Source organism: Oryctolagus cuniculus, chromosome 19, assembly GCF_964237555.1.
Source record: "Oryctolagus cuniculus chromosome 19, mOryCun1.1, whole genome shotgun sequence".
Lineage (NCBI taxonomy): Eukaryota > Metazoa > Chordata > Mammalia > Lagomorpha > Leporidae > Oryctolagus > Oryctolagus cuniculus.
The window spans coordinates 35,940,644-35,958,427 of NC_091450.1; the positions used below are offsets into that span (position 1 = coordinate 35,940,644).

The 17,784-nt window shown below is 53.4% G+C and overlaps 1 protein-coding gene across 9 annotated transcripts in view; it reads right to left on the reverse strand.

Annotated features, from left to right (window-relative positions):
- The window catches only part of LOC103347431 (translation initiation factor IF-2), a 779,171-nt gene extending 763,102 nt beyond the window's left edge, over positions 1–16,069 (reverse strand). For 2 of the 9 annotated variants that reach the window (XR_011384492.1, XR_007916919.2), the window contains exons 1-4: positions 15,251–16,069; positions 14,265–14,367; positions 11,030–11,244; positions 2,576–2,688 (exon numbers count right to left, since the gene is read on the reverse strand). Coding sequence is in view for 2 of the 9 variants with exons in the window: in XM_070064245.1 (XP_069920346.1) it covers positions 7,768–9,006 (1,239 nt within the window). In the remaining 7 variants the exon portion in view is untranslated. The other 7 variants (XR_011384491.1, XM_070064247.1, XR_011384493.1 and 4 more) reach the window with 5 other exon arrangements.
- Positions 16,070–17,784: the final 1,715 nt, after the last annotated feature.

A 17,784-nucleotide genomic window follows, 5' to 3' on the forward strand; every position in this document is an offset into this window, starting at 1 on the left:
TGCCCGCACCCATGTGGGGGTGCTGCTTTGATTCCCAACCTTTCCACACGTGTGACCCAGCTTCCTGATAATGTTCCTGGGAGGCAGTGGGTGAGGGCTCACGTATTTGGGTTCCCACCACTTACAGTGGGAGACCCAGATGGAGTTCCAGACTCCGGGCTTCAACCTGGCAGCATCCTGGCTTTTGTGGCCATTTGGGGGAATGGTTCAGGGTAGGCAAAAACCTCTCTCTCTCTCTCTCTCTCTCTCTCTCTCTCTCTCTCTCTCTCTCCTTCCCACCCTCTCTTTCAATCCAAGGCATAAATCTTTTAAAAAGAGAATGAATTCTGGAGAGAATTTCAACAGGACAGAGTGTTTGGGCAAACCACAGAGCAAACATCACACTCGGTGATGCTCCCTGAAAGCTGTAGGCCTGAGCTGAGGGGCAGGGCAGGGACGGGACACCCACGTCCCCTGTGTGTTCAACACCACACTGCACGTTCTCTGCAGAGCAATGAGGCAACAGGAAGAAAGATCACACTAAGGAGTACATAACACAGCATCAGAGCTGGTAAACCCGCCCAGGGAAGTGAACACCACAGCCCCAACACACAAAGACCCACCCCACACCAGGAATGAGCAATCAGGAGAGTAAATTTTAAAACTGAATCTTAAACGATGTCAACCCCAATAACATGATGGAGAATAAATCTGGTGTTGGGGCAAGACTCACTCCCTGAAGATTATAAGTTATTACCGAATGATATTAAAGAAAACCAAAATAAATCCCACATGGGCGCCAGGTACTAGTCCCGGTTGCTCCTCTTCCAGTCCAGCTCTCTGCTGTGGCCTGGGAAGGCAGTGGAGGATGGCCCAAGTGCTTGGGCCCCTGCACCCCATGGGAGACCAGGAGGAAGCACCTGGCTCCTGGCTTCAGATTGGCACAGCGCCAGCTTCTAGCAGCCATTTGGGGAGTGAACCAACGGAAGGAAGACCTTTCTCTCTGTCTCTACCTGTCAAATAAATAAATAGAAAAAAAATTTTTAAATAAATAAATGTGAAGACACATCAACCTCACCCAACAGAACACTTAAAACTGATTGTGGACCCACAAAGCAAAGCAAGCTGCAGGTTCAACGCGATCCTTTCACTACCTCTAAGATCGGGGCCACACAGGGGGAAAATCACCCTAACATCCACAGGGAACTTCCAGGGTCAAAGCACCCTGCAGAAACACACTAAGGAGATTCACACTTCTCGCTTTCGAATCTTAACACAAAGCAATGATAGTCAAAGTGTGATGCGGGCAAACTGGACCCACACTGGAGGAGGAAACGCCTGCGCCAGTACCGAACGGGCGCCCCCTGGCTGCCACGGGGCGCGGCACAGGAACTCCGCACGCTCTCCGCAGCGCCTGGGCGCCCCCTGGCGGCAGTCCCCCTGATCCCGCAATTCACGGCTCTGGCCATTCCAAGCCCTGACTGGAGGGAGATTCAGCTGGAGACAGAGCCCACCGCCCTGGCCATGACAGGAATGGATGGAGATAAGGAGTCAAAGTTCAAGGTCATACATAAAAGTCATTTGCTTTGGTCTACATCAGTAATGATGTATAAGAAAAATTGAAATTTGAAAACTGCAATATGAAAATTTTAAAAAGTAATACCTTCAACAATTCCACTGCATAAAATGGATGTCCGTAAAGCAAAAAAATCTTTAAAAAGCATAAACATGTATTCAGAAAACCTTGACACGCTGTTCAAAGAAACCAAATGAAATACAGATCAAGGCAAATATTCATTATTCAACTCAATGTTGTTAAGAAGAAAATTCCTTTTTAATTTTTTAAAAGATTTATTTATTATTTATTTGAAAGGCAGAGTTACAGAGAGATCTTCCATCTGTGGGTTGACTCCCCAAAATGGCTTCAACGGCCAAAGCTGGGCCAGGCCAAATCCAGGAGCCAGGGGCTTCTTCCAGGTCTCCCAGATGGGTGCAAGAGCCCAAGCACTTGAGCCATCTTCCACTGCTTTCCCAGGTGCATTAGCAGGGAGTGGAGCAGCTGGGCCTCACACTGGTGCCCATAGGAGATGCCAGTGTAGCAGGTGGCAGCTTTACCTGCTACATCACAATGCCGGCCCTGAAAATTCTTTCAACTTTGACACAGAAACTAAATGAAACCACAGATTCCCAGGAAACTGCATCAAATTCCAGAACAGATGATACCTGCTTGAAGAAGTCCAGCTGTTAAAAACTAGCACATCTGGATCCCTGGATCCCAACGGTTAACATGGAGCCATGGTGATGGCGTGAATGAGACGCTAGTGATGGAGTGGACTGTGGTGGAATGAGGAGGCCATGCCAAGATGGCCGTTGGCAAGCGAGCGTCAGTTACTCAGGAATGGCTTTGAAACCCACCTGGCAACAGAGCCTGCCTGGCAACAGGCTGTGACTGGATGGCTTTGGAAACTGCCTGGCAACAGGCTGTGATTGGTTGGGGCATAGACCGCCCCCTAGACCGCCCCTTGACCAGATTGGCTGGTCTTGGCTATATAAGCTGTTGTACTAACTGAAATAAATGAGTCTGCGGGCTGCTCACCTCTGGCCTGCTTTCACCGACTTCCAGGGTCTGTGTGGTGACTCTGCGCCTCTTGCCCCCACCACGCTCCTCATCTCAGAAACGAATCCACTGCAACACTGTTGAGAAATCAACTGCAGCATCGGACAGATGGATAAGTAGAGGTGAATGCAGGGCCCCAGACAGACCAGGGCAAAAGCAGCCAACTGTCAACAGGACAAGGCAACTCAACAGAAAAGGAATGTCTACGCCACAGCTGGTGAAGGGACAGCTGGAAACCATGTGGGAAAAACAGAAACACACCTTAGAACATTCAACAATTCACTCAAAGTGAACCATGTGCTTATATTTAAAATGTGACCATAAAAATCCTAGAATAAAATGAATATGTACATGTATTTCATGATAAGTTTCTAAGTGCAAGCCTAAAAACCAACCCATGGGAGAAAATAACTGACAATGCAGACTTTGTTAGAACTAAACTCTGCTCTGTGGGGGTGGATGTTGTGGCTCCATGGGTTAATTCACCACGTGGGATGTCAGAATTTCATGTCCAAGTGCCTGGTTCAGGTCACAGCTACTCGACGCTTCCAATCCAGATTCCTGCTAAGGCACCTGAGAGGCAGAAGGTGCCCAAGTGCTTGGGTCCCTGTCACCCAAGTGGGAGACCTGGGTGGAGTTTCTGGTTCCTGCCTTCAGCCTGGCCCAGTCCCAACTGTTGCAGGCATTTGGGGAGTGAATCAGCAGATGGAAAAGCTCTCTCTCTGCCCAGCTATGTGTGTCTGCCTTTCAAATAAATAAATCTTTTAAAACTTGTATTTTTTAAAGGTTTAACAGGACCTGTTCCTGAATACACGGCTCTCTTGCTCTCTCTCTCTCTCTTGATCTTTCTCTCTTGCGCTTTCCTTCTCTCTCTTTTTCCCTCTTCACCTCTTCCCTCCAGTCTGTCAGGTTTCCCCACCAATCAATCCTTTCCCTTACTCTGGTGTTTGGTGTTTTGTGGCAGCCATGTAGTAAACCACTGCACCACAATGCCAGCCCTGCTTAACTGTATTTTCTTTTCTTTTTTTTTTAATATTTTTTATTTAGTTAGTTGAGAGGTAGAGTTACAGACAGTGAGAGGGAGAGACAGAGAGAAAGGTCTTCCATCCGCTGGTTCACTCCCCAATTGGCCGCAATGGCCGGAGCTGCACCAATCCAAAGCCAGGAGCCAGGAGCTTCCTCCAGGTCTCCCATGCGGGTGCAGGGGCCCAAGGACTTGGGCCATCTTCTACTGCTTTCCCAGGCCACAGCAGAGAGCTGGATGGGAAGAGGAGCAGCTGGGACTCGAACTGCCACCCACGTGGGTGCCAACACCACAGGCGGAGGATTAACCTACTGCGCCACAACGCTGGCCCCTAAAACTTCCATTTTGAAAAATACTATAAAGCAAACAAGAGGACAAGCCACAGACTGGGAGACATCACTAAAACAGGCATACCTTGAAAAATAGTGTCCAAAACACAATAAGAAGATGTAAAAATCAACGAGAAAGCAAACTACCAAATTACAAATGAGGAAGACCTAACAGACACCTCACCACAGAGGACATGCAGGTGTCAAACAAGCTTGCAAACTAAGGCTCAACGTCACCTTCCATGAGGAAGAAAAGTCACACGACAATGTAGCCCTGCGCCCTGATGCATCAGCTGCCGTGAAGGGTGTGGAACAGGGGCTCGCACTAGCTCACCGCTCTGGAAAGCAGCCTGGCAGCTCTCCAAAGCTAAACATGGTCTCAATAGATGATCCAACACTCATGTCCTAAGAAGTTAGAGGGGCCAGCACTGTGGCACAGTGGGTTAAAGCCCTGGCCTGAAGCACCGGCATCCCATACGGGCACCGGTTCTAGTCCTGGCAGTTCTACACGTAACAGCCAAATCCTTGAAGCTGTCAGTGGTCCCTCCAATGCATGGGTGACAAGTGCACAGTGCTTCCCTGAGGAGTCAACGGGCAAACGGACGCTCTCTGTGTCTGTCCCTGTGCCACTCAAATAAACACATGTTTAACAAACATACACCACCCACGCCTCCTTCCCAGAGTTAACTGGGTGGGGGAATTTGGCCGGAGCGGAGTGGGCAGGAAAACAGCAGCAATGGAAAATCCCCCCCTTCAGAAAGTTCCATTGCATGCAAGTTGACAGGGGCTCAGCTCCCCGGCCTATCCCTGCCCAAGGGGACAGGACACCCTGCTCTGACCACACCGCCTGAGGGCACGGGCCATCCTGCTCTGACCACACCACCCGAGGGCACGGGCCATCCTGCTCTGACCGCATGTGCAGTTCTCACACTGCTTCCTCCAGGACCGGGAAACTTGGCCAAATCATTGAAACGTGCAAGGGGCCAGCAAGCCCTCTGTGCCTCTCGGGAGACCCTCAGGGAATGCTGGGGCTGCCGTCTCTATTCTGGATAAAGCCCTGTAACTCACTGAGCTACACATGAACAAAACACACACCTCCCCTCCCGGGGAAACTGGCTCGGCCCAAGGAGCACCTGGCAGAGGCCACCGTGTGGGACACAGGTGACAAGAACCACCCAGTCATGCTCTCTACCACACAGTGGGAGATGCTGTAGGCACCTGACACAGACACTGGGAGATTCTCCTCCATGAGCCCCACAGGTGTAGGGTGTGTCCGGCAGAGGCCACCGTGTGGGACACCAGGTGACAAGAACCACCCAGTCAAGCTCTCTACCACACAGCGGGAGATGTAGGCACCTGACACAGACACTGACAGGTTCTCCTCTGTGAGCCCCACAGGTGAGGGTGTTAGGAAGGGCCACGCTAGACATGCAGCAGTGTCACGCACTAGGTCAGAGAGGGCAGCAGGGCAGGCTCATGGAGACGCAGCCAGGGAGCACGAGAAGGAATGGAAACACTGATGGAGGAACAGGCCTGGGGCGTGAGGGCGAGCAGAGGCCACAGCCAGGCGGTCGCTCTAGACAGCACTGGTGGTCGCTACACGGGTCAACCCCTGCCCAGCCTGGGACTGACTCCTAGGTGTGCAGACGACACGTGCACAGGGCCAGCCTTACCCACAATCGCCCCGAGTGAGAACCACACGCCCACCCCCGGGGACTGGACAAGCAAACTGCAGTTATCCACACCACGGGGTTCGCTGAGCAATAGAGAGCCGTGGGGCACCAGCGACAGGGACGGAGTATATGACAGCAGCGTCTCCAACACGGGCTGAGGGCGGAGGGCTGAGGAGCACAGAAGTGACAGCAGCGTCTCCAACACGGGCTGAGGGCGGAGGGCTGAGGAGCACGGGACGCTCGGCCCAGCGGTGCTGTGGTGTAGCTGGCAGAGCCCCAGCCTGTGATACTGGCATCCCATGTGGGCGCCGGCTTGAGTGCAGGCTGCTGCACTTCCGACCCAGCTCCCTAATGGCCTGGGAAAGCAGAAGATGGCCCAGGTACTCGGGCCCCTGCACACATGTGGGGTACACAGAGGAAGCCCCTGGCTCCTGGCTTCGGATCAGCCCAGTTCCGGCCATTGCAGCCATTTGAGGCATGAACCAGCAAATGAAGGGCTTTGCTCTCTCTATGAAGCTCTGACTTTCAAATAAATAAATCAATTTAAAAAAAATTTCAGCCTCTATCGCACCAGGTGCTCCGAGGTAAGTTTACAAGCCTGGAGCGGGGGTGCAGGGTGGCTGCTGTTTCCTCTCATTTGAAGTCTCCTCGCAGTCTTACTTTTCTGTCACGGGCTTTTCTTTCTTTCCTTGTTGGCAAATTAAAATAGGAATTAATTAGGATGTTTGTGGGACCAGTGGCTGCTTCAGCTGGACTGGCTCTGAGCCTAACCAAACAGTGCGGATTCCAGCAGGAAATGCGGCCCCTCCCCACAATTCCAACCCCACCCCTCCAAGACCCTAAAATCATCTTCAGTCCAAAGAGAACCCACCCGCAGAGCCGCAAGCACCTAGGGTGGCCAGGGGTGCGCCCACAGCGCCATCTGCAGGGCGCACCATGAAGTTCACCTCCCACCAGGGACCAGCTGCCGGCTCTAGAAATTCCTGTAAGTTCCCAGGGCAAGAGCCAGGGTTCACGGGAAGCGGGACAAGGATCTAGGACAGAGTGCAGAGATCAAGGCCTGAGCACGTGGGACAGGAGAGCAGGAGCGTGGGAAGCCCCTCCTGGGCAGAAGACACCCCAGCTCAGGGCAGCGGAGTCTGGGAGGAGAACGTGGGTTCCACCTGGACTCAGACACTCAGGGATCATTCTGCCAGAGGACCCAGGGGACTCCATCTCCCAGAGGGCCACGCGGAAGCCTAACTTAGAGGACTCCATTTCCCAGAGGGCTCCGCGGGCGCCCTGCCTTAGAACAGTCCATCTCCCAGAGGGCCCCCGGAAGTCCTGACCCAGGGGACTCCATCTCCCAGAGGGCCCCGCGGCCGCCCTGCCTTAGAACATTCAGTCTCCCAGAGAGCCCCGAAGGCGGGTCCCGCCTTGGGGGACTCCATTTCCCAGAGGGCCCCGTGGGTGTCCCACCTTGGAGGACTCCATTTCCCAGAGGGCTCCGCGGGCGCCCTGCCTTAGAACAGTCCATCTCCCAGAGGGCCCCCGGAAGTCCTGACCCAGGGGACTCCATCTCCCAGAGGGCCACGCGGAAGCCTACCTTAGAGGACTCTATTTCCCAGAGGGCCCCGCGGGCGCCCTGCCTTAGAACAGTCCATCTCCCAGAGGGCCCCCGGAAGTCCTGACCCAGGGGACTCCATCTCCCAGAGGGCCACGCGGAAGCCTACCTTAGAGGACTCTATTTCCCAGAGGGCCCCGCGGGCGCCCTGCCTTAGAACAATCCATCTCCCACAGGGCCCCCGGAAGTCCTGACCCAGGGGACTCCATCTTCCAGAGGGCCCCGCGGCCGCCCTGCCTTAGAACATTCAGTCTCCCAGAGAGCCCCGAAGGCGGGTCCCGCCTTGGGGGACTCCATTTCCCAGAGGGCCATGCGGAAGTCCCACTTTGGAGGACTGCATTTCCCAGAGGGCCCCGCGGCCGCCCTGCCTTAGAACATTCCATCTCCCAGAGAGCCCTGAAGGCGGATCCCGCCTTGGGGGACTCCATTTCCCAGAAGGCCATGCGGAAGTCCTGACCTAGGGACTCCGTTTCCCAGAGGGCCATGCGGAAGTCCTGGCTTAGAGAACTCCATTTCCCAGAGGTCCATGCGGAAGGCCTCCCTTAGAGGACTCCATCTCCCAGAAGGCCTCGTGGGCAGCCTAACGCGCCGGCCAAAGCCACGCAGCGGCGATTAGGGCCCCGCGCCCCGCAGGTCCCCCGGCCCACCCCCAGGGGACGCCACCCAACCCCGCCAGGCTCCCTCATCCCGTGGCACAGGCGCCGCTCGGCCCACCCCGGCTCCAGCCCTGAGCTGTCCCCGCGGCTGCGTGGACAGTTGCCGGGGTCGGGGGCGCACGCTCCGACGCGCCGCCGCCCACACCCCTCTTCCCGCCGGCGTGGAGTCGGGACGCGGGGCTGTCCGCGGCGCAGGCTGGAGCGGACACGGTGCGCGGACCAGAAGGAACGCACGGCCCGGCTCGGAAACGCGGCCACCACGGAGGGTTTGTGAGGGGCTCCTTGGGACCCGCCTCGCCAGATCGGGGGCGGCCCCCCACGGCGGCCCTCTGCCGCGTCGCAGGGGTGCCACGTCCGGCCGGCGACAGGGACCAGGACGCGGCCTTGGGCTCGGGGTGCTGCCCGCACCTCCCTCGCTGACGCCTGAGGCGGCGTGGCCGCTTGGCACGGCCCTCGCGTGTCCTCAGAACTCCCCGGGCCGGGCCGCGAAGCTGGAGACCCAGCCCGACCCGGGGCACCACCCGCGTCTCTTCCTAAAACTGACACACGGGGCATCCAGAATGCAGGGACCAGAGGACATCGCTGTGCGGGGGACGCAGAAACTAACCCGAGTCCACACGCGGAGATTCCAAAGGCGAAATACACAATTCTAGAAAACGCAGAATCTATGTGGTCCTGGGTAGTCATGAACCTAATTCCAAAATTTATTTCGCAAAAGAGAGAAGATGCTAAAATGGACTTCATAAAACTGAATTTTCTACCCTGTGAGAGACCCGTGAGGACAGAGCCAGGCACAGAATGGGAGCAGAGCTGAGAACGTGTCGGGGCAGGCATGGGGGAGGACGAGAACGTGTCGGGGCAGGCATGGATGGGTGAGGACGAGAACGTGTCGGGGCAGGCATGGATGGGTGAGGACGAGAACGTGTCGGGGCAGGCATGGATGGGTGAGGACGAGAACATGTCGGGGCAGGCATGGATGGGTGAGGACGAGAACATGTCGGGGCAGGCATGGATGGGGGAGGACGAGAACGTGTCGGGGCAGGCATGGATGGGGGAGGACGAGAACGTGTCTGGGCAGGCATAGATGGGGGAGGACGAGAACGTGTCGGGGACGCCTCCGGTCATCGGGCTCTGGCACCCACGTGGGAGAACTGGCCTGCGCTCCTTCCCGGATTCAGCCCCGTCTGCGGGGTGAGTGAGCAGATGGGAGCTCTCTGTGATGTCTCTCTCTCACACACACACACACGTAGATGTTTAGGTGCGGGTGTCTGGTGCAGCGGTTAAAATGCCTCTTGGGGTGCGCCCTCACCCATACCAGAGAACCGAGTTCGAGTCCCCAGTTCTGCCTCTGAGCCGGCTTCCTGCTAAAGTGGATCCCGAGTCCCTGCTATACTCCTGGGACACCCAGCGTGAGTTCAAGGCTCCTGGCTTTAGCTTGGCCAAGCCCTGGCTGCTGCATGCATTTTGACAGTGAACTACCAGATCGAAACTCCCCCCACTCTGCCTTTTAACACATAAAATTAAAACATAAATATATATTTAAAAGAATTTATTCTTCAAATTACACAAATGACCCCTAATGGTAGAGCTAGAAACGTGCCATGGGATTCCAAATCCCTTTAAAGTGGTTTGTACAAATGCCATCTTACTAGTCCAAGTGATCAGTTTAAGTTCATAATTGATCATAATGATATGATTAAGTGTCAAAAAGATCACAAAATAAGACTAGTGTCTGCTAATAATAACTGATAGAATTAAAAAGGAGAGAATGATCCAACATGGGAAGCAGGATACACAGCAGACTCATAGTATGGCGGATATCCTAAACAGCACTCTTGCCTCAGAATCAGCCCTTAAGGCATTTGAATCCGGCTAAAAAGCCCATGAGAGGAGCCGGCGCCACGGCTCAATAGGCTAATCCTCCACCTAGTGGCACCGGCACACCGGGTTCTAGTCCCAGTCGGGGCGCTGGATTCTGTCCCGGTTGCCTCTCTTCCAGGCCAGTTCTCTGCTGTGGCCTGGGAGTGCAGTGGAGGATGGCCCAATTGCTTGGGCCCTGCACCCCATGGGAGACCAGGAGAAGCACCTGGCTCCTGCCTTCGGATCAGCACGGTGTGCCGGCCGCAGTGCTCTGGCCGGGGCGACCATTGGAGGGTGAACCAATGGCAAAAGGAAGACCTTTCTCTCTCTCTCTCTCCACTCTGCCTGTCAAAAAAAAAAAAAAAAAAAACGCGCCCATGAGAGTATTTCAGGCATGGAAAGCCAAGACATTGTGGGGAAAAAAAAAATTGACCTAAATGAAAGATCTCTGTGAGTGAGATCCCAGCAGAAAGAATGGACCATCAAAGAAGGAGGTACCTTTCTCTGAAGAGAGAGAGAACTTCCACTTTGACTATGGCCTTCTTCCAGGTCTCCCACATGGGTGCAGGAGCCCAAGGACTTGAGCCACCTTCCACTGTTTTCCCAGGTAGATTAGCAGGAACTGGATCAGAAGTGAAGCAGGGGCCAACGCTGTGGCATAGCGGGTAAAGCCATCGCCTGCAGTGCCAGCATCCTTTATGGATGCCGGTTCAAATCCCGGCTGTTCCACCTCCAATCCAGCTCTCTGCTACAGCCTGGGGAATCAGTGGAAGATGGCCCAAGTGCCTGGGCCCTTGCACCCACGTGGGAGACCCAGAAGAAGCTCCTGGCTTCAGATCCACCAGCTCCAGCTGTTGTGGCCATCTGGTGAATGAACCCGCAAATGGAAGACCTCTCTCTTTCTCTCTCTCTCTTCCTCTTTTTAACTCTATCTTTCAAATAAATAAATAAATCTTTAAAAAAAAAATAGTGAAGCAGCTTGGACTCTAGACGGCACCCATATGGGATGCTGGCATCACAGGCAGCAGCTTTACCTGCTACAGCAAAGCCAGCCCCACGCTCTGTGAACTTTATGAAGACCTCTGGTATCTAATGATAGTTGTCTATGTGACCTAATTATGACTAAATTGAATAATGCTTAATTCACAGATCTTAAGCTTTAGAAAAAGAGGCTGGGAAATGGTGACAGTAGTCTAAGTATTCACTGCATTTGGTAAAGTAGAACAAAACCTGAACTAATGAAAAACAAAAGAAAGTCGGTTTGCAAACAAGAAAAAGGGAAAAATACCTAGAAGTTAAGACACTGAAGTGCTTGGGCTTGATTCCAACCTCAGGCTCCTGACTCCGGCTTCCTGCTAACAGGCCCTGGTGGGGCCAGTAATGGTTCCTGCCACCCATATCGGAGACCTGGATTGAGGTCCCAAGACATGGATCTGGTACTGACCCATCCTGGCTGCTGCAGCCATTTGTGGGATCAATCAGCAGATGGGAATCCTCTGTCACCTCACAAAAAAAAAAAAAAAAAAAAAGAGAGAGAGATAAGAAATTTGAGATCATACAGTTTGGAAAACTCAAGCCTCGAAACATTTTTTAATTTAAGGTTGACAAGGTTGCATCTCCCAGCTCTTACAGAAAAATACACACTGATAAATAATTTGAGAATCAAGAACAAAACACTCGGGGCTGGCACTGTGGTGCAGCAGGTAAAGCCGCAGCCTGCATCCCATATGGGCACAGGTTCAAATCCTGGCTGCTCCACTCCTGATCCAGCTCTCTGCTGTGGCCTGGGAAAGCAGTAGAAGATGGCCCCTGCAACCACATGGGAAGACCCAGAGGAAGCTCCTGGCTCCTGGCTTCAGATCGGCTCAGCTCCAGCCATTGCAGCCAACTGGGGAGTGAACCTGCGGATGGAAGACCTCTCTCTCTCTCTGTCTCTCTGCCTCTCCTTCTCTTTCTGTGTAACTCTGACTTTCAAATAAATAAGTAAATCTTTTTAAAAAAAGAACAAAACATTCAGCCCCATGGTAATTTATTCAAAAGTTATAATCATGAAAACCACTCTTAAAATCTGTGAATGAATGCAGTTGGCCCCAGTAGATTATTTCAATTGCCTGAAATGGCCCAGAGGAAAGATGAAGAGTGCTGAGGTATTCCTAACATAGCATATAAAAACACGTTTGAAAATGGGAGAAAACCTGGGGTCTCAAAACCTTGAGAGCTAGCAGGAATCAAAAAGCTGTAATTCCTGGGTGGGTATCTGGTACAGTGGTCACACCGGCTCTGGGGATGGCCACATCCCACACTGGAGTGCCCACTCCTGATTCCAGCTTCATGCTAATGCATACATGAGAGTCAACAGCGATGGCACAAGTACCTGGGTCCCTGCCACTCATATGGGAGACCCAGACTGGGTTCCCAGCTCCTGGTTTCAGCCTGGCCCAGACCTAGCTGTTGTGAGTATTTGAGGGGTAAGCCAGCAGATAAGGGATTTCTTCCTCACCCCACAAAAATAAATAACATGTTTTTAAAAAGATATAATTCAAGGTACTTTTTTAATGGTTATACCATCAAAAAAAAAAAAAGACCTAAAAAGTAAAAAGTGATGATGGTTTAATATGTAGAGACTGTACTGTGGAAGACAATATGGAGATACCTCAAAAAGCTGAATACAGACCTACCATATAACCCAGCCATCCCACTCCTGGGAATCTATCCAAAGGAAATGAAATCAGCATATGAAAATGTTATCTGTACCCCCATGTTGCGGTCTCAGAATTAAAAATAAGGTGCAGGCACATGGCAGTTCAGACACCAGCTGGGACACCTGCATCCCATACAGGAGTGCCTGGATTCGAATGCTGCTCCACTCCCAATCCCAGCTTTTTACTCACACACCATGGGAGGCAGCAGGGAATGGCTCCGGTAAATGATCCCTGCTACCCACATGCGAGGCTTGGGCTGAGTTCCCAGCTTCTGGCTTCAGCCTGCTCAGTCCCTGCCATTGCAGGTATTTTCAGAATGAACCAGTAGATGGGAGCTCTCTCTCCCTAGCACATCTCTGCTACTCAAAAAAATTTTTTTTTAAATTCACAAAATGCCTTTTAGCCCAGTAAGCTTTTTGTTGATACGTCAGGCTGAGATACTTTGATAAGTACGGGGAAAAGAATCAAACTTCATGTCAAATGCAATTATAGCCTCAACACCAAATGTAGTTTCAAAAAGTGGAATAAAGGTCAACCAGATGAGTCTCCTGTCGGCACTAAGCTGTGTGAGTCACACAAAGAAACTACGGAGAGATCCTAAGACTGTTTAAATGTTTACATCCATGCGGGCACTGGATTGTGCACTTTCATAATGAACTTGCCAGCGACTGAAGTGTGACTCACCCTAGTTCTCCCATTCCAAACAGTGGAAAATAAGCTCACGGTAATTGGCTACAACACGTATGACTCTGAAGAATGGACTACCGCCACCAAGAGGGGAAATGTGTATTATAAACCCCTCTGGCTCACATACTCCATGGCAAGTGCTGGCAGGGGGAGGGGGAATAGCAGGCATGGTCAAGGCAGTCTTTAAACCAGGTTTGCTCAATGTTAACTGCAGTTGCTGAAACTGAAGCCAGAAACAGCATGAGTTTCTGAATGCATTATGGCAAAGCAGAAAACACTAGTGGAAAAGCCAGGGTAGTGGACATCTACACATCAGATGACCCCAGGAAACCCACTTGTTCCCTGAAACTCAGCTGGTTTCCGACCAGGCAGAAAATCTCCAGCAACCTTTCATAAGCTATCAGGGAGAACCATCAGGACAGACGCAACATCAGCCCATCTCTAAATCCTACTCTGGGTGACAGACGAGGACTGAGAGGGCTTGGGTTCTGGAAACAGTGAAGGCAGAAAGTAGAGCTAGTGTGTACACAGGGGCTCCGAGGAGTGACAGGTTACCCTCTGCTTCAGCCAACACCTTTAAGACCCCGCTAGTAACAGTCCCCGGCGCTTGCATACCCTTCTAAATCCACTCACTCACGTTTCCTTAAAAAAAAAAAATAAAATAAAATAAAAAAAAAAGGGGGGGGATTCTATTTGAGAGACAGTTACAGCAGACAGAGAGGGAGAGGTCTTCCAACCACTGCTTCGCTCCCCAAATGGCTGCAATGGCTGGAGCTGGGCTGATCCGAAGCCAGGAGCCAGAAGCTTCTTCCGGGTCTTCCAGGTGGGTGCAGGGGCCCAAGGACTTGGGCCATCCTCCACTGCTTTCCCAGGCCATAGAAGAGAGCTGGATCGGAAGAGGAGCAGCCGGGACTCGAACCAGCACCCATATGGGATGCCAGCACTGCAGCCGGAGCTTAACCTACTACACCACAGTGTGGCCCCCACACCTTTCTTCTGATCGTCCACACAAAATTCCAGTGTCACCAGGTCTATGGCAGTTCGTGGAGGCAGCAGAGGAACATCGCTCAGTCCTCGATCACGCTGGACAACACGTCAGTCATTGCTTGGCCTGTGCAAAGCTCCGATCCCTACCTCTGTGGGACTTCTCAGCGCTGCTCTGCAGTACGGCAAAAGCGTGGGAAGGAGACGGGGCCGCCATCCACGCCCCAAGTCTCCCCGGTGGAGCGCATTGCCCCTGGAAGGAAGGAGGGGACAGACATCACGTGAGGACCACAGAACCCGCACACCGGACGGCCCCACACTGAGGCTCAGTCTGCACACACTCCAGTGACTCCTCTGGGAACCGCACGCGTCACAGACGACTGACGTCACACAGGTCAGGGCCAGAGGTGTGCCCACGCCACTCCCAGCGTCTGATCGCGCGCAGCCATCACCGCTTCCTGGAAAAGACCGCCTGGGCGCGGGGCTCCAGGAACCACCGTCTGTCCACCCGCAGGGCACGCCCCAGGCGTCAGGCAGCGCAGGCCTCCTGACCCCGTCTCTGGCCCTCAGCACGGCCCCGACGCCCCCTCCCCTGGCTCCAGCCTGGCACTGCCCCGACGCCCCCTCCCCGCCCCCAGCCCTCAGCACGGCCCCGACGACCCTCCCAGGCTCCGGCCCTCAGCACCGCCCCGACGCCCCCTCCCCGCCTCCGGCCCTCAGCACCGCCCCGACGCCCCCTCCCCGCCCCCGGCCCTCAGCACCGCCCCGACGACCCCTCCCCGCCCCCGGCCCTCAGCACAGCCCCGGACGCCCCTCCCCGCCCCCGGCCCTCAGCACGGCCCCGACGCCCCCTCCCCGCCCCCGGCCCTCAGCACCACCCCGACCCCCCCTCCCCGCCCCCGGCCCTCAGCACCGCCCCGACGCCCCCTCCCGGCCCCCGGCCCTCAGCACCGCCCCGACGCCCCCTCCCCGCCCCCGGCCCTCATGACCGCCCAGATGACCCTCCCCGCCCCCAGCATCCCCACTACGAGGGTCGCCTCCTGGAGGGGTCCCCGTCGGGGCGCGCCGCGCCTCACAACCCATTCTGTTCCCATCCCGGGAGGCGCCCGCCCCGCGCCCAGGTCCTCCTCACCCACCTGCAGCGATGCACTTCAGCCCGAGTCCAATGGCGCGGGTAGACAGCGGCGACACACGGAACTCTTGGACACATGCGCAGAAGGGACCGAGGCGCCTTCCTGTCGTCGCGTGATGATGACGTCACGGAAACCATGACTACATTTCCCACAAGCCCCTGCGTCCCGCCTACCCGCCAAAGGCGCCGCCCCGGTCTGTACCACGTGACGTCCGTGTGGCCGCTGAATCTACCCTAAATTGACGCATTCGTGTTGGGATGAAACGTGGTTTTCGACTGTGCGCGGAGCACGTGATAACCGAAGCAAGATTTGAGATTTGATTTTTACTTCTGGTGATTGTATTGCGTTCATAGAACCCACGTCTGCTTCCTACAGGTGCTGCCTAATGCGTGGGGAAAGCACGCATTTACTTTAAATTACTTTAAAGAGCTTAGGAAACTAAAAATAATCCAAAAAATAAAAACAAAACTTAGGAAACTAATACTCCTAAAAGCTCACTTCGGGGCTGGCGCCGTGGTAGCGGGTAAAGCCGCCACCTGCAGTGCCAGCATCCCATGTGGGCGCTGGTTCGAGCCCCGGCTGCTTCACTTCTGATCCCGCTCCCTGCTGTGGCCTGGGAAAGCAGTGGAAGATGGCCCAAATATTTGGGCCCTGCACCCACGTGGGAGACCCGGAAGTAGCTCCTGGCTCCTGGCTTTGGATCAGCGTAGCCCCGGCCACTGTGGCCATCTGGAGAGTGAACCAGCAGATGGAAGACACCCTCCCCCCCATAACTCTGCCTTTCAAATAAAGTAAATCTTTAAAAAAAAAAAAAAAAAAAAAAAAAAACCTTCTAAGTGAAAAAAGTTTGATTTTTTTTTAAGATTCATATATTTATTTGAAAGGCAGATTAGAGAGAGGGGCAGAGAGATCTTCCATCTGCTGATTTATTCCTCACATGGCCGCAACGGCCGGGGCTTAATCACAGCACTAGCCCTTTGATCGCCTCTATTAAAATAACTTGTATGGGGGCTGGTGTGGAGTAGTGGGTAAGGCTGGCCTCCCATATGCGTGCCTGTTCCTGTTCCAGCTGCTCCAGTCCAGCTCCCTGGTAAAACAGGGGAAGATGGCCCAAGTGTTTGGGCCTTTGCCACTCACATGGGAGACCCAGATGGAGCCCTTGGCTTTGGCCTGACCCAGTGCTGGCCATTGGGGCCATCTGGGGAGTGAACCAGCAGATGGAAGGTATCTCTAACTCTTTTTTTTAAACTTGTGATCCATCCCTGGATCATACTATGTGCTTGGGAAAACTAATCTAGTGTATATATCAGAATAAAAAGCTGTGGCCTAGGGCAAGTGCATTCTAAGTTGTGCAAGTTGGAAGTTTCCACTGTCTGGTGGTTGCTTACCTAGAAACTCCTGAAGTCCATCTCTCTGTCTACCTATCAAACCCTTATTTACTTCCTGGGACCCGAACTTGAACCTCATCCTCCCTTTGGTGGTTTTGTTAGTGGAGTTGAGTGGAACCGGTTCTTGTCTTTGCTCAAGAGTTCCGACATGAGACAGGAGTGGTCAGCAGGGTAGCAAGGGTTAATGGGGTGGGACATCCATCAAAACAGCTGGGCACCTCTCCACACGGAATCTGAGACTGGATTTTTAAGGGATGGGGGCGTTATTCTGGCTGCTTCTCCTCTCCTCCTCCCTCCTCTGGACAAAGGATCTGCTGAATATGGATCGGGTACATTCCTCCCATGGTTTCACTGCTCAGTGCTGTCACACTGGGCGGCCCACTTGGCAGAGGAGGGTCCCCTGGGGTGCCTCCCTGGGAGAAGGCCCTGAAGGTTTTACTGCGCAAGACTATCAGGCGGGGTCACCCCGGCTCAGGAGAGTCCCTGGGGGAGCCTCCTTGGGGAAGCTGGGACTGCAAAGTTATTGGGTTTCAGGCAGGGCTTTGTAGTGTAAAATACTGGCTGCTTCTAAGGTGAGCTTCCAAGACTGCTACACTCCTTCCTGAAGAAACTTATTTTTCTCAGGCCTCTCACACAAACAGGATAATTTCCAACTTCCTCCCTAACAATTTTTGCAACAAACAAGGCAATCAAGTCAATGAAAGAATTTCACACTTGGGGCATGGTAGGCTGAGGTTCCACCTGCGTTGCAGCATCCCATGTAGGCACTGGTTTGTGTCCCAGCTACACCTCTTCCAATCCAGTTATCTGCTATGGCCTGGGAAAGCAGTGGAAGATGGCCAAGTGCTTGGGACCCTGCACACACATGGGAGACCTAGGGGATGCTCCTGGCTCCGGCTGTTGTAGCCATTTGGGGAGTGGGCCAGCAGATGAAAGGCCTATCTTTCTCTTTCTCTGTGTAACTCCACTTCTCCAATAAATAAAACCTTTCAAAAACAAACAAACAAAAAGACTTACAAATAAGATTAACGTCACCTTTCCCCACAATTCTAAGGATCTGCCCTCTGTGTTAATCATTATCTCACATACTGATATCCATATCTGCATGTGAATATAGGCTGTATCATATAGAAGGCTCGTCACATTTTA